A 25,437-nucleotide genomic window follows, 5' to 3' on the forward strand; every position below is an offset into this window, starting at 1 on the left:
AGAGTTTTTAATCACAAATGGGTGTTGGATTTTGTCTAATGCTTTTTCTGCGTCTACTGATATGACTATGTAATTTTTGTTTTTAAATATGTTTATGTGATGTATAACATTTATTGATTTGCAAATATTGTATCAGCCTTGCATTCCTGGAATAAATACCATTTGGTCTTGGTGTATGACTTTTTAATATATTGCTGGATGCCATTTGCTAGTATTATGTTGAGGATTTTAGCATCTATGTTCATCAGGGATATTGGTCTGTAATTCCCTCTCTTTGTAGTGCCTTTATCTGTGTTTGTTATTAGGATAATGCTGGCCTCATAAAAAGAGCTTGGAAGTGGTCCTTCCTCTTGGATTTTTTGGAATAGTTTGAGGAGGATAGGTGTTAGTTCTTCTTTGAATGTTTGGTAAAACTCCCCTGTGAAGCCATCCAGGCCAGGGCTTTTTTTGCTGGGCGTTTTTTTGTTTTTGTTTGTTTGTTTGTTTTTTTAATTACTGCTTCTATTTCATCAGTTATTATTGACCTATTCAGGTTTTCTGATTCTTCCTGATTCAGTTTTGGAAGATTGTATTTCTCTAGGAATTTGTCCATTTCATCCACATGGTCCAGCTTGTTGACATGTAGTTATTTATAGTATTTTATTACAATCCTTTGTATTGCTGTGGTGTCAGTTGTTATTTCACCACTATCATTTCTGATTTTATGTATTTGGGTCCTCTCTCTTTGTTTTTGATGAGTCTGGATAAAGGTTCATCTATGTTGATTATCTTTTCAAAGAACCAACTCTTGGTTTCATTAATTTTTTCATTGTTTTTTAGTCTCTATGTCATTTATTTCTGCTCTAATCTTTATTATTTCCTTCCTTCTACTTACTCTGGGTTTTTCTTGTTTTTCTCTTTCTAATTATTTCAGTTGTAGGATTAAATAGTTTATTATTAATTTTTCTTGTTTTTGAGGTAGACCTGTAATGCTAGGAACTTCCCTCTTTGTTGTTTGTTCATTTTCATTTGTTTCCAAGAAGTTTTTTATTTATTTCTTGATCTCATTGGTTACCCATTTATCCTATATAATAAAAGACTAATATGAAAATCAACCGAACAGTGGAACGACCAGTCACTATGATGTGCACTGACCTTGCGGGGGCAAACACTTAATGCAGGAGCTGCCCCCTGGTGGTCAGTATGCTCCCATAAGCTGGGCTTATGGCTGGTGAGCTCACCTGTGGTGGCAGGAGACTCTCCCGCCTCCACGGTAGTCGGACATCTTCTGAGGGCTCCCGGACTGCGAGAGGGCTCAGGCCAGGCTGAGGAACCACCCCCCCCCCCGCCCCCCCGCCGAGTGTCATGAACTGGGCCTCTGGTTGTTTAATAACATGCTATTTGGGCTCCATGGTTTTTAATGTTTTTGCTTGTTTTTACTGTGGTTGATTTCTAATTTCATTCCATTATGATCTGAAAAGATTCTTAATATAATTTCAATCTTCTTGAACTTGTAGAGACTTGTTTTATGTCCTAACATGTGTTCTATATTTGTGAAAGATACATGTGCACTTAGGAAGAATGTATATTCTGCAGCTTTGGGTGAAATGTTCTATAAATGTCAATTAAATACATCTAATCCAGTGTATCATTTAGAGTCATTGTTTCCTTGTTTATATTTTGTCTGGAAGATCTAGCCACTGAAGTTAGTGGAGAGTTAAAATTCCATACTATGACTATCCATCTCCCCCATAAAGTCTTTCAGAAGATTTTTTATATATTTATATGCTCCTATATTGCCTGCATATGTGTTTACCAGGGTTACATCCTCTTTTTGGATCAATGCCTTTAGTATTATGTAGTAAATTTTATTATCTTTTGTGTTGACCTTCATTTTGAAGTCTATGTCAGATATGAATATTGATACCCCAGCTTTTTTATGTTTCCATTTGCATGGAAAATTTTTTCCCATCCCTTCACTCTCATCCTGTGTGTGCTTTTTATTATGAGGTGGGTCTCTTGTTGACAGCATATATATGGGTCATGTTTTCATATCCATTTAGCTACCCTATGTCTTTTTATTGGGGCATTTAGTCCATTTACACTTAAGGTTACTATTGATAGGTACTTATTTATTGCCATTGTAATTCTTTATGCCTATGTTTTTTTCTCTCTCTCTATTTCTTCTCATCATAGCAGTCCCTTTAGAATTTCTTGCAGTGCTAGTTTGGTGATGATAAATTCCTTTAGCTTTTTTTTTTTTTTTTTTTTTTTTTGCCTAGGAAGCTCTTTATTTCATCATATCTTTTGAATGATAGCCTTGCTGAATATAATAATCTTGGTTTCAGATCCTTGCTTTTCATTACCTTCAGTACTTCATGCCATTCCATTTTGGCTTGTAGAATTTCTGATGAAAAGTTAACTGACAGTCTTATGGGAGCTTCTTTGTGGGAATAAATTGCTTTTCTCTTGTAGTAATTTCTCTCTTTGTTGTCAATTCTTGACATTTTAATTATGATGTGTCTGGGCATGGGCCTGTTTGGGTTCTTCTTGCCTGGGACTCTCTGTGCCAAATGAAGTTGTGTGACGTTTTCCTTCACCAGGTTAGGGAAGTTTTCTGCCTTTATTTCTTCAAACACATTCTCTATCCCTTGCTCACTTTATTCTCCTCCTGGTACACCTATGATGTGAATATTGTTATGTTTCATGTTGTCCCACAGATTCCTTAAGTTCTCCCCCTGTTTTTTTTTTATAGTTTTCTTTTTTTCTTTTTGGTTCTCTGATTGAGTGATTTTTTTTTTCTATCCTGTCTTCTAATTCACTGATCTGATCCTTGGCTTCCCCTAATCTGCTGTGCATTCCTTCCAAAGTGTTCTTTATTAGTGCTCTGTCATTCTTGATTTCTGATTTCTAAATGTTAAGAGTCACTTTAACATTTCTTTTTTAATAGTTACTATATCTTTTTTCATGCTGTTGAACATCTTTGCCATTATTATTCTGAATAATCTATATCTGATAAATTTTTTTCTCCATTCCTTTTAGCTCTTCTTCTGGAGAATTATCTTGTTCTTTCATTTGGGGCTTGTTTTTTTGTCTCCCAATTTTGGCTGTCTGTTTGGGTTTGTGTCTATGTGTTAGGTTGATCTGCTATACTCCAAATCTCTAGCAGAGGACAATAGCAGATGCTGTTTTGTGACTGGCTCTAAGTACCCTGTTTGGAGCTATCAACAATCCACAGCTTGTGGCTCCCTCTGCTGGGTGGGTGCCTTTGGAAATGATGAAGATGTGCACCAACGTCTGCTTTTCCTAGCTCCATGTCTAGAAGCAGATCAAGCAAAGACTCAAAGCCTCCAGAAATATGCCTTTGCCTGAAGTCTGATTGTTATTCAGTCTTGATTAGCCTCAGGCTATCTACAACAGGGTGGGGAGAGGTTTTCCAATAGGGTGGGCAATTGCTTCCCCTCCCAAGTTAAAAAGCTGCTGAAGTGGTAAAGGTCTCCTGAAGATATCTTCTGCAGTATTAAGAAATAACTTAATACAAAAAAAAACAAGGTGACTGTCTTCTGAGCTCTAACCCCAGAGCTCCCAATCCTGCCTTCTGCTCACATAGCTCTAGATCACTCTGCCCTCCCTCTGCTAGGGTTGAAAATAAGTGGCTGCACACAAAATTTTGTGTGTTGGTCCTTTGAGAGGGTGCCTGCATTTCCAGCTATTTCTTCCTGGCAGACAGCAACCCTGCTGCTTTTCAGAGCCAGATGTTCTGTCGTCACCTTTCTCAATTCTGGTCCTCTGGACTGGAGGGCCTAGCTTGGGGTTTAGACACCAGAGTTCTCTGTGGGAACCCCCTCACCCTCCCCTCCCATCCCTAACAGCTGAGATATCCCTATGGAACTTCAGCTGCTATCTGTGGGAACCCAGCTAGCCCTTTTACACCTCAGCACTTCCTACCAGTCTCTATGCAGTCTCCTCTTTCCATCCTTGGTTCTCTCCAACTAGTCTTTGGTTGAATATTCAGGATTGTTTTCCTGTATTTTAGTTGTAATTCCAATTGTAGTTCCTGGGAATATGTTAGTGTAGCTTCCAGTTACTCAGCTTCTGCTGCCATTTTGGAATCCCTTTCTATTGTTTTTTAGTCTTTAATTCATTTATTTTTGTTCCCATCTTTGTTATGTTCTTTCTTCTACTATCTTTTTCTAGTTCTTATAGATTTAAAGTTAGATTATTTATTTGAGATTTTTCTTGTTTCCTGAGGTAGGCCCATGTCGCTATAAATTTATCTCTTAGAACTGTTTTTGCTGTGTCCTAACGATATTGGAAACTTATGTTTTCATTTTCATTTGTCTCAAGGTACTGTTTTATTTCCTCTTGATTTCTAAGTTGAACCACTGTTTTTTTGTTTTGTTTTGTTTTTTAGTAGCATATTGTTAAGCCTCAATGTATTTATTTTGTGTTTTTTTTCCTGTTTTATTCTTATACTTGCTTTCTAGTTTCATACCCTTGTGGTTAAAAAAAAATTATGTTTGATAAGATTTCAATCTTCTTAAATTTATTGAGACTTGTTTTGCAGCATAATATATGATCTATACTGGAGAATGCTCCTTGAGCACTTGAAAAGAATGTGTATTCTGCTATTTTGTGATTGAATTTTCTATATATATCTATTAAATCAAGCTGGTATAATGTATTGTTTAAGGCAAATATTTCCTTACTTATTTTCGGTCTGGATGACCTACCTATTGATGTAAGTGGGATATTAAAGTCCTCTACTATTAGTGTATTACTACCAGTATCTCCCTTTATATCTGTTAATATTTGCTATATGTATTTATGTGTGCCTATGTTCACAAGATGCATAGATGTTCACAAGGATTATATTCTCTTGTTGGATTGATCCCTTTATCATTATGTAATTCTCTTTTATGTCTCTTGTTACAGTCTTTGTTTTAAAGTCCATCTTGTCTAATGTAAATGTTGCTACCAAGCTTGCTTTGCATTCCCATGTGCATTTAAACATCTTTTTCCATTCCTTCACTGAAAGTTTGTATCTTTAGATATGAAATGAATCTTTTGAAGGCAGCATGTGTATGAATCTTCTTTTTTTTTATCCATTCAGACACTTTATGTTTTTTGATTGGCACATCTCATCCATTGACACTTAAAATACTTATTGATAAGAATATACTTATTGCCATTTTGTTAATTGTTTCCGGCTTCTTTTTGTAGGTCTTCTCCATTCCTTCTTGCTCTCTTCTCTTGTGATTTGATTATATTTTTTAGTGTTATGTTTTTATTCCATTTTTCTATTTTTGTGTGTCTTTTATAGTTTTTTTGTTTGTGGTTACCATGAGATTTATACATAACAAGTTATATATATAGCTGTCTATATTAAGTGGATGGTTGCTTATGTTTAAATGCATTCTAAAAGCACTACCTTTCTCTCCCCTCCTCCCCCCACAACCTGTCATTTTATTTTATTTTTTTCTTCTTTATTGATTAAGGTATTACATATGTGCCCTTATCCCCCCATTGCCCTCCCAACCCCCCCACTCATCCCCTCATCCCCCTGGTATCTGTGTCCATTGGTTAGGCTTATATGCATGCATATAAGTCTTTTGGTTGAGTTCTGCCCACCCCCACCCCCCATTTTTTAATATCATAGTTTGCATTTTTATGTATATGTATTTCTTTTTTTAAAATTTCTTTATTAATTAAGGTATTACGTATGTGCCCTCATCCCTCCATTAACCCTCTAACCCCCTATATATGTATTTCTTAGTTATTTATTATAGATATAAATGATTTTTGTTGTAACCATTATACTAGCTCTGTGGTCAGCAAACTGCGGCTCGCGAGCCACATGCGGCTCTTTGGCCCCTTGAGTGTGGCTCTTCCACAAAATACCACAGCCTGGGCGAGTCTATTTTGAAGAAGTGGCATTAGAAGAAGTTTAAGTTTAAAAAATTTGGCTCTCAAAAAAGAAATTTCAATCATTGTACTGTTGATATTTGGCTCTGTTGACTAATGAGTTTGCCGACCACTGTACTAGCTTTATAAGTGATTGTTCCACTACCTTTATACTTTATGTTTTCCTTTACTAGTGAGATTTTTTTCTTTCATATATTTTCTTTTAGTTTTGGCCTTTCTTTTCCAATTAGAAAAGTCACTTTAACATTTCTTATAATGCCAGTTTAGTGGTGATGAACTCCCTTAGCTTTTGCTTGTCTGGGAAACTCTCCTTCAATTCTGAATAATAACTTTGCTGAATAGAGTATTTTTGTTTGTAGGTTTTCTCCCTTTAATCACTTTGAATATAATGCCACTTCCCTGTGGCCTGCAAGTTTTCTGCTGAAATATCAGCTAATAGTTTCATGGGTGTGCCCTTGTACTTAACTAGTTGTTTTATTCTTGCTACTTTTAGGATTCTCTCTTTTTATTTAACTTCTGACATGTTTAATTATTATGTGTTTGGTGTCAGTCTCTTTGGATTACATTGTTTAAGGCTCTGTGATTCCTGAATTTGGATGTCTGTTTCCTTCACCAAGTTAGGGAAGTTTCCAGCCATTATTTCTTCAAATAGGTTTTCTTTCCCTTTCACTCTCTTTTCCTCTCTGGGATTCCTATAATGTGAATGTTAGTATGCTTGATGTTGTCCCAGAAGGCCCTTAAACTAGTCACATTTTTTAATTTTTTTGTTGTTCAGATTGGGTGATTACCACTACCTTGTCTTCCAGATTGCTGATTTGTTCTCTTACATCATCTAATTGCTGTTGATTCCCTCTAGATTATTATTATTTTTTTAATTTCAGTTATTGTATTCCTCAGTTCTAATTAAATTTTCTATCTCCTTGTTGGAGTTCACACTGTGTTAATTCATTCTTCTTCTGAATTTGGTGAGTATTCTTAAGATTATTATTTTGAACTCTTTATCTGACATACTGTATATCTCCATCATCATTTAGTTCTTTTTTCTGGGATTTTGTCATGTGCTTGTTCTTTTGGAACATATTCCTCTGTCTCCTCATTTTGCCTAACTCTCTGTGTTGTTTCTATGTATTTGAAAGATCAGTTATGTCTCTTGCTATTGAAAGAGTGGGCTTACTAGTATTTAAAAATTGTACTATGGGCCCAGTTGTGCAATCCTTCCTGTTCACCAAAGCCAAGGTCATTCCCTGTGTCAGTTGCATATACCAGTTTTGATTGGGCCAAAGATGCTGAAGGCATGTTGATAGGCAGGTACTAGTATGTCCCCCAAGCCAAATGCTATGAAGCCCTTTCACAATTGTTTCAGATATACTGGTGGGCAGGGTTGGTTCTAGGCCCAGTTGTCAGTGAAGCTTGGGCATGACTATTATGGCTGCCCTGAAGGGCAGGGCTGCTCCCTGGCCTGACTGGTGGTGAGGCCAGGCTGCAATTTCTGTTGTTGCACTAGTGTACAGGTAGACCCCCTACATGGATAGCTACAATGTTAGCCTCAAATGTTGTGGACATGCTAATGTGTGGGGGCTAATCACGTGGAGTGAGAGTCACTTTGTAGGGACACTAGTCCTAGACAAAGCTGCCCACAAGGTGTGGATGGGATGGCAGCTGCTCTGGAATGATGCTAGGTGGCGTGGGAAGATTGGGTGGGATAGAATCTCAGGGAAACACTAGAGCAGGGTGAGTAACATTAGGAAAGTTAATGGAGAGTGTTAGAAATGGTGCCTGCCAGCGCTAGGCCAGCTAAGAGTGTAAAAAAATAAATGGTGTCTGTCAGTGCTTTTATCTCCAGAGAAAACTTGAACAGATTCCTGCCCCTCCATCACTTGCCCTAAAATTAGTCAACACACCTCCTTCATGTATGATCCAGGAGTTTTTTAAACTACTGCCTCAGTGCTGGAACTCCGAGTGAGTTTGTGCACAAGCCCTTTAAAAGCAGAATCTTGGAGAAACCAAGATGGCGGCATAGGTAAGCACCTAAACTGCTGCCCCACACAACAATTTCAAAACTACAACTAAAAGATAGAACGGACACCATCCAGAACCACAGGAAAGCTGGCTGAGTGGAAATTCTACAACTAGAAGGAAAGGGGAAATCTCACGGAGAAGGAGCGGCAAAGAGCTGAGGTACGGAGACATGTGCACACAGAGAGGAAGGGCGGTGGAGTGCCTGGCTGGCTTTCTCTGGCGGGAGGGGGAAAGAAGCCCCTGACTGCACTGAACCCCAGTTCCAACTGCAGTGAACCTCAGTTCCGGGCGAAACCCTGTGGACCCAGGCTCATACAGGGGGAGTTTGGACTGTCTGGTAGAGAGAAAGGCACACGGAGACTCGGAGACTCAGGGGAGCCGTGGCGGCAGGGGTCTGGAGGCGCGAGTGTGCACAAAGACTGACTGCGGAGGTTACCACAGGCTATCCCTAGCGGAAGGGAGTCAGAAGCTCCTGACTGCACTGAACCCCAGTTCCGACTGCACTGAACCGCAGTTCCGGGCGAGCCCCTGGGGACCCACGCTCTTACTGGGGAAATCTGTACTGTAAGGCGAAAACTCGGGAACCGCGGAAGGCAGAGGTCTGGAGACTCGCATAAGGGAAGGGCTGATGGGAAGCCAAGACTGTCTGCCCCGCCCTGAGACTCCACCCCTTCCAAGCTGAGCACAGAGGCTTTTGCAATCTGGCAAGGCTAATCCTATAAGGCTGTCTCCAGCACTGAAAATCTCCCAGTGGAGACACAGCTGATCCTCACAGCCAACTGGCCTGCAGGTCAGTTCCTCCCAGTGATACCAACAACAATCAAGACTTAACTACAACAAGGCTGTACACACAGTCCACAAAGGGGTGCACCAAGAGTGTCCACCTCAGGTTAACTGGGGAGGCTGACCCACTGGGCCATATAGGAAACCTAGCACACAAAGCTACTCTACCAACTCAGCAAAGCAGTGAAAAATGGGGAGACGAAGAAACAGATCACAAACGAAAGAAATGGAGGAAAACAAATGACTGGATATAGAATTCAAAACCACGGTTATAAGGCTCTTCAAGAATATCCTAGAAAAGGCCAATAAATATAACAAGACCTTCGAAGATATGAAAAAGGACCAACTAGAAATTAAACATACACTGACTGAAATAAAAAATATTATACAGAGACCCAACAGCAGACTAGAGGAACGCAAGAATCAAGTCAAAGATTTGAAATACAAAGAAGCAAAAAACACTCAACTGGAAAAGCAAAAAAAAGAAAAAAGAATCCAAAAAGTTGAAGATAGTGTAAGAAGCCTCTGGGACAACTTAAAGCGTACCAACATCAGAATTATGGGGGTGCCAGAAGAAGAGAGACAGCAAGATACTGAAAACCTACTGGAAGAAATAATGACAGAAAACTTCCCCGACCTGGTGAAAGAAATAGACTTACAAGTCCAGGAAGTGCACAGAACCCCAAACAAAGGAATCCAAGGAGGACCACACCAAGACACATCATAATTAAAATGCCAAAAGACAAAGAGAGAATATTAAAAGCAACAAGAGAAAAACAGTTAATTACTTACAAGGGAGCACCCATATGATTGTCAGCTGATTTCTCAACAGAAACTATGCAGGCCAGATGGGAGTGGCAAGAAATATTCAAAGGGATGAACAGCAAGAACCTACAACCAAGACTACTCTACTCAGCAAAGCTATTATTCAGAATGGAAGGTCAGATAAAGAGCTGCACAGATAAGAAAAAGCTAAAGGAGTTCATCACCACCAAACCAGTATTATATGAAATGCTGAAAGGTATTCTTTAAGAAGAGGAAGAAGAAAAAAGTAAAGAGAAAAATTATGAACAACAAATACATATCTATCAACAAGTGAACCTAAAAATCAAGTGAATTAAAAATCTGAGGAACAGAATAAATTGGTGAATATAATAGAATCAGGGGCATAGAAAGGGAGTGGACTGATAATTCTCAGGGGGAAAGGGGTATGGGGGGTTCAGGAAGAGACTGGACAAAAATTGTACACCTATGGATGAGGACAGTGTGGGGGGAGGTAAGGGCAAAGGGTGGAATGGGAACTGGGTGGAGGGGAGCTATGGGGGGAAAAAGTAGAAATAATTGTAATAATCTGAACAATAAAGATTTATTAAATTAAAAAAATAAATAAATAAATAAAAGCAGAATCTTGGTTTCCTAAAGCCCTCAGCTCTCCTGCACATAACCCCATGTTTTTCATAGCCAGATGTTATGAGGACTTCTCTTTCTGGTTTAGGTTCCCCCAGGCTGGGGAGCTCAATGTGAGGCTTAGCACCATCACTCAGGGGGAACCTCCATGTTGGTGAAATCCCTGCAATTTGTGGGAAACCACACTGGGGATGTGGGTCATGACTAGACCCTCCTGTCCTTTTTCAATGTGTCTTTTTCTCTAAATCGTTAGTTGTAGAAAATCTATTCTGCTAATCTTTAGATCATTCTCAAAGATATTTGTTCTACACATAGTTGTAGTTTTGTTGTGTCCATGGGAGTAGATGAGCTCAAGATTTTCCTACCCCACGATCTTGACCCCCTCCTCTTCAGCTCTTTCTGAAGCTGGATTAACACTGGGGATTGTGACTTTAATAAGGCCAGAGAATTTAGGGGAAAGGCAGCTTGCAGGAGAGAGGTGTAGAGAATTAAACATCTTTATCCCACAACGTAAGGGAAATAGAGTATCTTTCAGGGCCCATCTACTATGGCAGGGTTCTGAGGTGAGGTAAAAATAAAACTGCATCTTGCACTTTCTGTTGGCTGTAATAGCCCACTGAGCACCACCCCATGCAAAATGTAAATGAGCTCCTTCAGAGCTCATGTTCAGTGAGACACAAGTGAGTCTACGGCCCCACTATGTGCCAGGCATAGTTCCAGATACATTGCATCATGGTGTCATTGGATCTTCACAGAAATTCTCAAGCTATTAGGATCCCCATTTTAAAGTTGAGAAAAAATCAGCTTCTGAGAGACAATGTTCCTGAACTAAGTTATTATGATAGCTGAGATTCAAAATTAGGATTGTCTGAATTTTGAATTAATTGTGTTTCAGAAACTCCTCAACTTTAGAACTGGAGAGGATCTTAATGAGCCCAATTTCTTGGTTTCCCCAATGAGAAAAAAGTGAGAGTGGAGAAAACCAGGTGCCCTACACAGATTCCCGTGTAAAGGCAAAGGAGGTCATTGGAGTCTTACAGAGTGATGCCCCAGCACACGCGCAGCAGCTGTGCATCCATGAACACTGTGTTCACAGCTGTGAGCACAAACCATGCAGCAGGCTGGGTCAGGGAAAGGGAAGGAAGGCAAGAGGCCATTGCCTTCCCCACCCGTCTTCTCTCCCCAGGGCCCCATTGGAACTGCAAATGCATAGACAAAAATCGGTCTCTAGACTAGACTTTCTAAACTACAGTTGTAGTTAACTCCACATTCACTGATCATTTGCAGAGGGAATAGGCAAAGGCAGAAGGATATCTAATCTTTATCCAGTGCTATTATGTCTCAGATGAAAGGTATTACTGACAGTTAACTCTCAACACTAAGAAATCTGTAGATTTTGGCATCAGACCAGGGTTTGCTTCCAGATTGGTTGATTAGTAGCTAGGGAAATGTGAGCCTTGTTTCTGAATGCGCAAAGTGGAAGCAATTATAAGCAATTATAAAGTGGAAGCATTTTTATAGAAATGTTAATATCTTTTCTCCACATCTGTTCCCTTTCTCTCCTGACTCTGAGGGACAAGATCTACTTTGAGAATTACAAAAGGAGGGCTATTTGACCTTCTTGAAGTAAGAGAATAATTTGGGGTTAATACTCAACTTTGTCTTTAGAACATTTTAACAGGCTTTGTCAGATTTGATTCCTCCCCTTTTAAAGATAAAAAAATTGAGGTAGCTACTCCCTGCTTATCTCTAGTTCGTGACACAGTGTGGCAGTAGTCACCATGAGAAGCTACCGGATATAAGGAAAACCAGGGAATGTGAAGACTTCGACTTTAGTACTAGTTTCTCTGTATCTTCTAGACCTATACAATAGGCACTGTCAACACCGCTCTATCTGTCTCAAAGCCAATGCTGTATGGTCTGGAATGAGATCAGAGTGTGAAAAAGCTTTTTTATTTTTTAAAATGTATTTTATTGGTTTTTTACAGAGATGAAGGGAGAGAGAGAGTTAGAAACATTGATGAAAGAGAAACATCGATCAGCTGTCTCCTGCACACCCCCTACTGGGGATATGCCTGCAACCAAGGTACATGCCCTTGACCGAAATCAAACCCGGGATCCTTCAATCCACAGGCCAGCGCTCTATCCACAGAGCTAAACCGGTTAGGGCTGAAAAAGCTTTTTAAAAATCCTCTTTGAAAGTAAAAATGTCACAAGACACTGACTCTCAAACCTACCAGCCCTCTATATAGAGTTTTATCCAATAGACCTTCCTGCTTCAGTAAAAATGATCTTGTTTTTGAGGTTTATATCTAAACAAAGTTACAAAATGGTTTCTCTTGTTGTTGTTTTTTTGTATGCATAGACTACCTTCATGTTACGACTGTTCACCTGTTCAAGGAGAAATGGGACACCAACAAAGTGGATCACCACACTGACAAGTATAATAACAACAAGCTAATTGTGCGTAGAGGACAATCTTTCTACATCCAGATCGAATTCAATCGTCCATACAATCCCAGAAGAGATCTCTTCAGGGTGGAATATGTCATTGGTGAGTGCCATGTGCAAGCCGTAGTCATGATAGTCCATCTGCACCATCATGTCATATTAGTTATGACACTATGAGTCACAAAATATAGGGTGGGAACAGGTTTAGTTGCATTTCTTTTTAGAATCATACTTTAACAGGTGGCTGAAGCTGCAAGTGTATTCAGCCCATATCGACTCTATGCTTTCAGATGGGTCTGTACAATGCCAAACATCAATAATTAGGGCCTATCCAGGCAAAACTCTGGGTATAAGTAAAAGTGAGTATAATTGGCATAAATGTTAGTTAAATTAATTTTTCCCAAATGAGTTTGGCATACTATACTTGCGACTTTTAATTTATACTCTGTCCTCATGATTTAATTGGTCTCATATGCTGAAAATATTTGCAAATCTTAGCATACAATCTCAACTTAAGCATTTCCAAAAGTTTGTTCTGCTTAACATAGTACCATGAAATGGTCCATGAAAAGTGGATGGTCAAATAAAGTTCACTAAACACTTTGTACACTAATCTCTTCTTGTAAGTTGCAATGCACATTAGCTGTAATGGTTCTGAGAGGTACCATTTAACTCTGTTTGATTCAGTGTTTCTCTAATTAATTTGATCATGAAATCTTTTATTAAATTATAGCTGTTAACATTTGACACATTTGATAAATATTTCTCTAGGAATTTAAAAGAGTAGCAAGTAAACACATGCACAAAAAAGCAAGGATGGCTCAATATCAGGAAATCTGTCTATATAATCCTATAGATAAGTCAATAAAAAAGAAAAATCAGGCAATCAAATAAATAGTAAAAAATAAATGATTAAATTCAACAGTAGTTTTTTAAAAAATCTTTAAATATAGCAAAATAGAAGAAATATCCTCAATTATACTAAAGATTATTTACCCCAAACCAACAACTTTTGGTATCTTAAGTTAAAACTTAATAATTTTAATAATGATCAGAAATTAGAGATGCCTGCTATCATAATTCCTTTTTTAAAAAGCATTGCTCTAAAGGTGTTAGCTAATGAATAATATATAAGAAATATCTATTGTAAACCCTAGAAAATAAGAAAAAAAGTGTACTTTATTAATGCAATGCTTATACATATAGAAAACCCAACAGATTAAAGGAAAAAGCACAGAACTAATAAAACTTTGAAATATGTCTAGATAGAAGTCAGTAGCTTTTCTCTACCACTAAAGACTGAGAAATAAAAAAAAATATTCCATGTATACTAGTAAAAATAAATAAAGTTATGAAATGTAGAAAAAATTATAAAACAAAACCTATGTAAAGCATCTATAAAATCTTAATAAAAGACATGAGAAACCAATAAAAAGGCAAATATGTTCTTGGATGTGAAGTCTCAATATATTTTTTAAAATGATCTCCCAAGATTAAAATATAAATTTAATTCATTTCCAATTAGAGTCCCAATGGAAGGGTGTTTTCTAAAAATGTTTTTTTTTTCATGATTTCAGAGAGGAAGGGAGATGGAGAAAGATATAGAAATATCAGTGATGAGGGAGAATCATTGATCAGCTGCCTTCTGTAATGCCCCACACTGGGGATCAAGCCCGCAACTCGGGCATGTGTCCTGACTGAGAATTGAACTGTGACCACCGAGTCATGCTGGCCGGGCTGGAAGGGTGGTTTTTTGTTGTTGTTTGTTTTGGGCTGGATAAAATAACAGTTACTTTGAAAGAATAATTACCTGACAATAACCAAGGAAATTACACAAAGAAATAATAAGGAAATAGCTTTTTCTATCAGAAGCAGCTATAAGGGCATATAATAAAAAATTATTTAGTAGAACAGAGAATCCAGAAATAGACTTCAGTATATAAGATTACTTAATATAGTTGTTTAAGGGAGTAAGAAAAGTATGTGTATATTTTGTCTTTTTATTATTGTTCTTTTAATAAATTAACTGATGAAGAAACAACTAGCATTTTGTATTTTGACATTTTAGTATACATACGAATGTGTATTTAATATATTAGTATGTAACATGTAATATATATGTATATGTGTATTTATTAAATACATACCCTAATACCACAAGTGACCGTATATGTAACCAAAATATAAATACATGACCAAAAATACCAAAAATAAGGTCAATGGAACAGAAATCTGGAAGAATATTCAAAACATAAATTAGAGATAAAGGGTAACATAGATACCAAAAAGCTCTTATAACTTGGCAATATAAAGACAAGCAATAGAAAAATACGTAAAATATTTGAAGACACATTTCACACACACAAAAAAAATTCAAATGGCCTATAATCATATTAAAATGTGCTCAAATTCATTAGTACAGAGGGAAAGCAAATCAAAGAACTATCTATCAGACTGGCAAAATTTTAGAAAAGGGTATAATATCTGTAATACCTGCTAGTATCTATAAAGAGAAAAGCATACATTACCAATGTAATGTACAATTTCATAACCTTTTTAGAAAGCAATTTTCCATATCTATTAAGACTAATATATATGCCCTTTAACCCAGTAATTCCAGTCTGAGGAACCTATATCAGACATATTAAAAATGCAGTTTATAAAGGTAGACATTATTTACTGCCGCATTGTTTATAGTGACAAAAAATAAAAATAAATGTCTCTCAATAGGTAAATGGTTAAAAATATTGTGATGTATTCACATAATGGATTGCCATTTTTAAAAAAGAATAAATGAGATCTATGCCTGAGAACTCTGAGAGAGATAGTGAGTGAGGAAAAAAAATATAGAAGAGTGAGAATAAGATCTACATGTGTGGGTAACTGTGTGCATGACTAGATCTGTATAGTATTGAGTGCAGAAATGAATTTGAAGCACACACTTGAGTTGGACTGGGTTCCTTGGTGGGGGTGTAGCCAAAACAGAGGAAGCAAAAGAAAGGGGAGCCAATCAAGAAAGTGATAAAAAGAAGCAACAATGCAATGATTATTTTAGGGCATCTGTGGGAAATTATTGATGTGTGTGGGAGTATATGTAAAGAAATGAAAAATAATTCAATTAAAACTGAAAACCCGTTCCTAGAAAAAAAATATGTAACCTTTAGTACTTGAGTGATGTGGTTTATGCTTATTTGCATTTCCAGGGCAAATATGTGTATTAATGTGGGAAAATTGGTTGAAGCCAGAGTAGAAGTGGGAGAGGATAAAAGAGACTCCTGAGTCCAAATAAACAGCATCAGGGTGATGCTTGGGTTCTGCACAGAATTGCTCATCATCCCAGTTGTGGAGGAAGAGAGGGAAAACTAAATTCCTGTCCCTGTGTTAGGGAAAATGAAATAACCATAATCTAATTACACTTAGGGGACAGACCATTATTGTTAATATTTTTTAATAATGGGTACTTTAGTTGATAAAGAAGTTCACAGCTAGTATTTTAAACAAAAAAAAATCTGATGAAAGTTTATTTTTATTTGTTTCCCTAAGTTTATTTATCTGTCTTTTTTGTGTGTTTGTGCACATGGTTGTTTGGACTAGATTTGATTAAAATGCCCTTGACACATTTATAATGGTACGATCATTTCATGAATGTCAAGAAATACCCAATTGAAATTCTGTCTACAGTTTTGGGCCAACTTCACTGTAATTTTTAATTCTGTCTTTAGCCAAACAATTAGGGCAATGAGAACAGGGCAGGAAGCTTTACCCCTGCACTGGCCTTGTCTGAGGCCTGAGACCTTCTCCCACTGAGCATTCAGACAAGAGATATAATAGTGGAAGTCTTAGGAAGACTGAGAAGCTGAGGGTCTCAGACTGGGTTCTCAATAAATGAACCCCAAGAAGGCAGTTTGTGTGGAGAAAGTTTATGAGGAGTGCTCTCAGGATTGGCATCTCCGAAGAAGTCAGTGTTGGCCAGAGGGAGGATTTGAACTACCATCAACAGAGGCATCCATGGACTGCATGCTGAGTCCTAGGCCTGGACTGGATTTCCAACACTGTCCAGTCTTGAGGCAAGGATGTGGGCCTTTCTACTCCAGCATGGACTGGACATTAGCCACAAGCTACCCGCAGAAAGAGGATCATGACCGTCATTGGCTATCCATGGCTGAGGGCAAACCTCAAAGCAGCTCGGTGAGAGCTGTGAGCCACCAGCTCTCAGCATGAGGGCCATGATGCCTCCATCCTGCACGGGAGGCAGGGCCTGCACTGTAGCACCCACCACAGGTGCATCAGATGTCCTCTTTCTACAAAAGGCATGCTATTACTTTTGTTCCTTTAGTAAAAGGTGGGGGAAGGGAAGCATAGCAAATTTGTCTTTGAGATAAAAATTTATATGTTATTTATATATTTAAAAACCCAACATCCCATCTAAGAAGGATTTTAGAGACCATAAAATGTACTTTCAGAGGTAAGCTATAGTCCAATATAGATAGCCAATTACAGGCATTATTACAGTAAGTCTCACTGAACGTTGTCTATAGATTCTTGGAAATTGCCATTTTAAGCAAAATGATGTATAATGAAACCAAATTTTACCACAGGCTAATTGATATAAACAAGAGTTAAGTTCCTATGGCATATTTCTAGTCATAAAAAATCACCAAACTTATAAATAAAGACCCAAAGGACATATAATATTAAACATTGAAATAAATGTAAACTATACATACATTTAAGAAAGATGAATAAAAACATGTAATATCATCATTTTGCAACCCACTGATTCCAGTTCAAGGTCATGGTTGTCCAGAGCCTATCCTGGCAGCTCAGGGCACGAAGTGGGGCCACCCTGGACAGGCATGGCAGGGCACACACACACACACACACACACACACAGATACACACGTGCGCTCAAACTAGGACAACATAGACTCACCCATCTACTTGCAGGGAAACCAGAGTCCTTGGAGAAAACCCACGCAGACATAAGGGGAATGTGCACCCTCCACAGACAATGGCTCTGGCTGGGAATCGATTTTTCTCTTTGATGTTATAACAAATTGTTATTATCTGAGGACCTGCTATGTATTTGAGAATTTTTTATTTCCAAATTTATTATGGAAACAAGGAAGGAAAATGACAAAATTCCACCTTCTACTATTTCGTGGATGAGAATCAAGCACATTCCTAAAGGCCTTAAGGACAAGTGTGGTAGGTTTTATCCCAATCAGTCTTTTCTGCATCTCACATTATTCAGGGGGCTGCACAGCCTCAGGCTTCTCGGCTTCGATAGGGCTAAGACCGAAAAAGAAAACAGTGTTGGACACTCCCTGGGGCTCAGAAGTAATTCTCTTAAAATGCAGAACTTATTTCAGTAGGATTGAATAAAGCCATGGAAACTCAATTTTAAAAGTAACTGTTGTAATGAGAAGAGACAAGTATCGAATATGAACTAAAAATGAAATTAAGTGTAAACGTTTGTATATGCAGGAGTGCCTCAATTTCAGGAAACCTAGAATGTGAAAACAGTGACTTCAAACAAACAGAAAAGATAATACTGTGCAAAAAATAAAAGACACAAAAGAATCTCTTCAAATATTTCTATTAGAGTTTACATAGCAAGATTAGATGTATCAAAGATCAATATAGGGCACTACTCTTAAAGAAAATAACTATGCCATAGAGCAATTCATTATATTAAACATAAAGAAAAAATAACTTTACACTTAGTTTTCAGTTCACAATCAGTTTGTTGTTATTGTATTTTTCTCTTTCCCTAAGACTTCAGGTTAGAAGATTTGGCTTGTGTTAGTGCACTGCGGTTTCTCTATATGGCTGTCCTCAGAACCTAGGTCGTGGGATTTATTTATAGGAGACTCTGCCTTCAAATCAAGTTTCTTTCTCTGTTTTTAAATGTTTAATTGCCCCTCTCAAATTAAGAACCCAGATAAACCCACTGTGTCCTGGGTTCTCTGATCAAGAAAGGTGGGCAGGGAGCACGTGCTGTGGATGGCCCTAGGGCTTTGAGAACTGCATTCATTAGTTGCTGGCTGTGTGAGGTAGATGAGAGTTGTTAATGAGTTCGAGGAGGTAGGTGTGGATGAAAAAGACACTAGTAGTCTGTGGGGTCTTTTGTCTCTCCAGTTCTGAGCCTGCAGCCCTGGCAAATTGTGAAAGGCATGGAGCAGAGCGTTAATTATAGGTTTTGTTGACCTGTACGTGGAGCTGTGAAAATTTAGGAACAGCTAGTGGTGTTAATTGCTATTACTTTAACATGGCTTCCTATTTCTTTTGATACCCTGTTGAGAGAGGGTCATTGTAAGGAAAGAATGCTCAACTGTATTTCTTCCTAGCTCCCCCCCTCAAAATAGTGGATGCCACCCTTCCCAGTGAGCCCTCTAACGTTAATGACACAGTCCATGAGCAAGTTTCTTTCGCCCTGAAGTCTAATCACAAGATCCCAAGGGAGTCAAGGCCAGCACCTGGGAGGATCTTTACCCACAGCTGCAGACTTCATATTTTTGTCATGGCAGAAAGAAGGGAAAGATGACATCAGCAAACCCTGCTCCTCTTGTCAGAGCAGAAGCAATCCCAGAAGCTCTCAGCACATCATTCATGTCTCATTTGCTACCTTATTTGTAAGAGAAGCATTTCATTTTTCCAGTCTCTTAAGAGAAGAGGGACAGGCAGACCATGGATGCCAGCAGACACCAGTGGTGTGTGCCAGAAGTGCCTTCCAGCTTTGCTGTCCTGTGAGTCAGAAAGTGCAGCCCTTACATATTTGCATACTGAGGAATGCAGTTCATGAGGGCAGTTGTCATGTGCCCAAGCACTTACAGGACCATGTCAATCGCACATGTCCTGCATTATTAACCCCTTAAGCCTTGAAATATCCTCAACACTTCAATGTTTTTATTTCCCTTATTACTTGAATAGTATTTATCGAAAACTGGCTAGGGAAGCGGATTCTGATGGGTCTTAGGACGGGAGTGACTTGACCATTCTCAGGTAGAGTTCAAGACTGGAGAGGGTGTGCTAAAAGGAGTGAGGATGAGAGCCTGGATGAGGGCAGTAGTACTCAGGAGATAGGGAGGGGGGCTGGATATGAGAAATATTTAGGAGGCACAATCTACAGGATTGTAGTCTGCATTGAGTGAGAGGGAAGAAAGAGTGGCTGGCTTGTGTGACTATGACGATAGTTGCTAGCACTTCCAAATGAAGGAAAGATTGTAGGGAATTTGGAAGAAAAAAATTGAGTGTGAGGAACGATGATTGTAGTGGCTTGTGAAAGGCCACAGCCAGCATGGCTTTCGGGTTCAAAGGCTTGGAGAAAGAGCTGACATACAAATGATACACACAAGACAAGATTAATTTTGATTAATATGGGGGGAGGCCAGGGCAAACTTGACTAGGGCAGTCAAGTTCCACTGAGTCTCCTTTATCCAGCTGCTTTTATTTACTAGAATACACAATTGCCTTTTAGGAATGCAAACAGACATATCAATGGTAATGTTTATAGTAAACAGTAAGATTATCAGGTTTTGGGGGGTGTTTGCTTTAGGTCATTGAGTCAGCAGTAGGTTATAAAATGGAAATTCACCCTGTGAATTTCCAAGGGAAGTCCAGGTCAGCCTTCTGCCAGACTTCTCACATTTATATTAATTACTGTTGATGTTGGTTTCCAGCATTTCCCCCTTCTTTAAATTCTTAATAGATGTTGATATGCCGTTTGCAGAGTTACAATTCTTTTAAGATTTTTATTCCGCATCTGCAGACTAAAATTAAACAAATAAGAACAAAAATGAGACAGGCAATAGTGGTTATGCTAAAAGGCAAAAATGAAGGAGCAAATTCTTTCTTTAAATTGCTGCCAGGCATCTAAGGACGTTTGCCTAGGATAATTGTACAATATGCTGCTGTAATTCCAAAATATCAAGGGTGGTGTTATTTTTACTTTAAGCACCAAGAAGGTGATTTTTCATTGAAGTTATCATTTTAAACTACATCATTTTACTGGTGCAAGTGCAGCAGCTGATTTTCATTGATTATTACTATATGCAGACCCATAGGGGCTTCAATCCACAAAAGGAAAAACTATTCTTAAGTTTGCTGCTGGTGGGTGCCATTCATAAGACTTTTTACATAATGACTTAGTGGGGGGAGGTCTTAGTAATGTTAAATTCTCTTTGCCTCTCCCAGAATCAAGCAGTGATAGTAACTGTATTTAGGTTTTTGCTTCCCCCTCGTTTGGTGTGATGCTAGCCAGCTTTAATTCTACACACAAAGGAGCAATAGTTTGAATCTTGTGTTATATAAAAAAGGGAAGCCAGATGGGGGACACCCGTGTAATTATACTTTGCCCATATATTTACTATACGAGGCGGGGGATCAGTCCACGTAAGAGATTTTACCCAGGGAGGACATCCCCATTAGCCCTTGGTGAAATTACCGCACAGCTGGTTACTGCCAGCATGGAAAGAAAGACATTTTCAGGCGTTCTTGGGGTTTTGGTCTCTTCCCAAATTCATTCAGCTTTCTGGACCGTCTTCTTTATCACTCCCCAAGTCATCTCTGGGCTGTTTATTGTCCTCCTTGTTCTTCTTCCACTACTTATCTTCAGTGTATTGCCGGCTGTTGTTTGTGGCTGGGGTAGCCGATTGTCTACAGCTGCATGGTGTGGCTCCAGGCGCAAGGTACTCATTAATCTGGCTAGTCCCTCTCTTGGATCCATGTTGCAGTTTAATATTTCTAGCAGGAATCCACACGGGTTTGGAAAAATTCTCTGGAGATATACAAGCATACCCTCTGCCAAAGGTTAATAATGGATCTGGTCCCTTCCATAAACCAGATTCAGGATCTTTCCATTTAACTAGACCATTTTCCTTTGTTTCATTCTGACACCAGTGTAGCTCCATAGGTGTCTTACCATCAGCATCACAAGTGAAAAAATTTAAAGTAATTAAGGCTTGGTGCAGCCTACCCACAGGTGATTTCTCCATCATAATCCCCCCTTTTTGTTTTTCAAGTTGGGATTTTAGCCGCTGATGCTGTCTTTCAATAATGGCCTGTTTTGGGGAATTATATGGTATTCCTGTAATGTGCTGAATTTTCCACTTTTTACAAAATTGCTGAAAATGACAGCTTGTGTAAGCAGGCCCATTATCAGTTTTAATAATTTTTGGAATTCCCATGATAGCAAAAGCAGCTAGGCAATGATTAATAACCTGTTTTGCCGTTTCTCCTGTAGATGCAATAGCCCATAGGACTTTTGTAAAGGTGTCTACAGAGACATGCAATGCCCCAAGGCGTCCAAAAGGAGTATAATGTGTTACATCCATTTGCCAGATATGGTCTCTTAGCAAACCTCTAGGGTTGACTCCTGTGTTAGGCCCTTGAGGTAGATGTAACATGCAAGTGGGACATTCTCTGATAATCTGTTTTTCGAGAGATTGAGAATTGTTTAGACAACATTTTGGCAGGCTGATGTAAAAGCTGATGAGATTCTGAGGCCTGTTTTTAAAAAGCAACCAATTGATCAGCATGTGCATTTCCTTTTGCCAAAGGGCCAGGTAATAAACTGTGAGCCCTTATGTGAGTAATATAGAAAGGATACTGTCTTTGTTGCACAATCTGCTGTACTTGTTTAAATAGTAAAAATAAACTTTGGTCACTGAGCCATTTTAAACAAGCAGTTTCAATTCTATTTAACAAATCTGCGGCGTAAGAAGAATCTGAGATAATATTAAGAGGCTCTTGCAAATCCTGTAATGCAGCCTTAATAGCTTCCAGCTCAATTCTTTGTACAGAAGTATGACTAGTTTGGATGACTCAGTCTAAATTCATTGTATGGTAAGCAGCTTTGCTATTTGATGATCCATCAGTAAAAACAGTTAATGCTTCAGGAATAGGTTCCTGCCTAGTATTTTTGGTATAATAATAGAAGTATAATATAAAAATTGTAATAATTTGTCTTTTAGTAGGTGATAACTAAGTTCCCTTGAATATCCACTTAATCCAATTTGCCAATTTAGATCAGTCTGAAATAACATTTCTAATTGCTTCCCAGTAAGTGGAAGGTAAATACATTGGGGTTCTTGTCCTCTAAGCTGTCTGCATCGCTTTCTAAGCTGAAAAATTAATTGAGCCATAAGTTGTATATATGTAACTGCAGTTTTAGAGGATTGATGTCCAAGGTGGACCATTCAATAATAGCGATAGATTTTTTATTTTGGAAGATTACTCCAGTGGGACTATTTGCAGTAGGATTAATCTGTCCCAATAAAGGCAATTCAGGCAGTACTCATGCCACTTGGACTAAGGAGATTGCCTGCTCAATTCTTTGTAACTCCTTTCTAGCTTCATCTGTCAATACTCGGGGTGAGGAAAGATTAGAGTCACCTCTAAGTATATTAAATAAATTTGTCATTTCTCCTGTAGAGATTTTTAGATAAGGTCTTAACCAATTAATGTCCCCTAATAATTTTTGAAAGTTATGTAAGGTTTTCAGGCAGTCTTTCCTTATTTCTACCTTCTGAGGCCTAATATATTGGTTTTCAATTATGGTACCTAGATATTTAAAAGGCATTTCCTTCTGTACCTTTTCTGGAGCTATTTTTAGACCCCATTTAGGAAGTTCTTTTTCTAATTGAGAAAACATTGCTAAGTCTGATCTTCCCATGGACTCGCTAGGAGCAAGTCATCCATGTAATGGACAATATAATACTGGGAATATTTGTCTCTTAAAGGCTGAATAGCTTGAGCTACATATTTTTGACATAAATTAGGGCTATTGGCCATTCCTGAGGCAAAACTTTCCATTGATATCTTTTCATAGGCTCTATATTATTAATAGATGGCACTGAAAAGGCAAATCTTTGTTTATCTTGCAGTGCCAAGGGAATGGTGAAGAAACAATCCTTAAGATCAACTACTATAAGAGACCAATCTAGAGGGATTTGTGAAGGCGCTGGGAGTCCAGGTTGTAAAGCTCCCATGGTATGCATAGTAGCGTTAACGGCTCTAAGATCATGTAACTATCGCCATTTTCCCGCTGCCTTCTTAGGTATTGTAAATATAGGAGTATTCCAAGGACTATTGGAGGTTCTATATGACCAGCCTCTACTTGTTCCTGTATTAATTCATGAATATGATTTAATTTCTCCTTGGTTAATGGCCACTGATCCACCCAAATAGGCCTATCATCTTTCCATTGTATAGGCTCAGCGTGGGGGTGAGGAGATTGAGCAGTGACCACTCCTAAAAAGGCTGGTATTCTAATCCTTGTTTTCCTGTATTTTCTTTGGCCTGAATAGGTTCTTTAATCTCCTGATTATCTTTTCCTAAACCTTGACCAGTTTGATATCCCATTTGAGTTAACTGTTGTCCCTTGCCAGTAATAATACAAGCTTGTAAACCTTCTAAAATGTCTCGGCCCCATAAGTTAACTGCAATTCCAGAGACTATATAGGGCTGAAACCATCCTGTTTGTCCTTCTTCATCTTTCCACTTTAACACTGCAGCGCTGCATTGTGTGTTATCAGGAATTCCAATACCCATGATAGAGCCTATAGCTTCTACCATGGACCAACTTGGAGGCCAGAATTCTTCACTGATGATACTAATATCTGCTCCAGTGTCCACTAATCCTTTAAACAGTTTTCCCTCTATTCTTAGATTAATCATAGGATGGGTCTTGCTAATTTCCTGTATCCAATATATATCTGAGCTTCCAAATCCTCGTGTCCCTCTTTTCTTGTTTATTACTTCACCTCGCTGAATATAAGGTAAAAACAGGAGCTGAGCAATTTTTTGTCCTGGAACAATTTGCATAATTTTGCATTCTAAAATTACTTTGATTTCTCCCTTATATTCTGAATCTATGACTCCAGGAAAAACAGTTAATCCTTTTAGCGTATTTTCACTTTTTCCTAGGACTAAACCTGATATTCCTGGTGGCACAGGTCCCCAAATTCCTGTAGGAACAGCTTGTCTAGCCATATCGGGGATCAGGGTGATTGTTATTGTGCTATTAAGATCAAAGCCAGCATTTCTTTCTGGAGTGATTTGAAGGAGGGAATCTACTGTGGTCCTGGCAAGATGGAACTTCCCCTTATTTAAAAATGGGGCTGGGGGGAGCCCCTCCGGCCATTTCCCTGCAGCTGGCCATTTCCTATGTCTTGATTTAATAGCTGACCATTTCTTTGAAATTTAGATTTACACTGATTGGCCCAGTGATTCCCCTACTTACATCTGGGACATAGACCTGCGTTACCTGAGTTGGGAGGTGGAATATTTACTCCTTCTCCTTGAGCGTCACCTTGTGTCCCTTTTGGTTGTTTACATTCCTTTTTAAAATGTCCTGGTTGTCCACAATTAAAACATAATTTGTTTCTTGTTGTAATTGCGGCAGCTAGTAAGCTTGCCTGAAAAATGCCTGACCCCACATTCTGACATGCTCGAATCATTTCTGTGATGGTACTATTTTTTCTTAGAGGCATTAGACATTTCTTACAATCAGCATTGGCATTTTCATAAGCCAATTGCTGAGTCAAAATGTCTCCTGCTGTCTCATGTTGAATCTGCCATTTCACTGCTTGAGTGAGGCGAGCTACAAAATCAGAGAATGATTCAGTGGGGCCCTGCATGCACTTACTAAAGGCTCCCTCAAGTTCCCCTTTTGCTGGCTTTTCGCCCACAAAGTCTAATTTGCTCATACGCCTGTTGGACGTATTGGAGCTGATTATGATTGTCACTAAATTGTCCCTGTCCTGCAAGCATCTCAAAAGTTATGAGAACATTCTGTCTGAGATTTCAAGAAGCTTGTTCTTGACATTTCTCTAAAAATTCTCCTTTCCATAGCAAATAATCTCCTCCATC

At 38.5% G+C, this 25,437-nt stretch overlaps 1 protein-coding gene across 1 annotated transcript in view; it reads left to right on the forward strand.

Moving 5' to 3' along the window:
• F13A1 (coagulation factor XIII A chain) overlaps nt 1-25,437 on the forward strand; it is a 209,464-nt gene that overhangs the window by 21,841 nt on the left and 162,186 nt on the right. Inside the window, exon 3 of the mRNA XM_080656002.1 lies at nt 12,479-12,667. Within this exon, the coding sequence (XP_080512128.1) occupies nt 12,479-12,667 (189 nt within the window). The remainder of the gene's footprint in view (nt 1-12,478; nt 12,668-25,437) is intronic.

Source organism: Plecotus auritus, assembly GCF_963455305.1.
Source record: "Plecotus auritus genome assembly, chromosome: 2".
Classification (NCBI taxonomy): Eukaryota; Metazoa; Chordata; class Mammalia; order Chiroptera; family Vespertilionidae; genus Plecotus; species Plecotus auritus.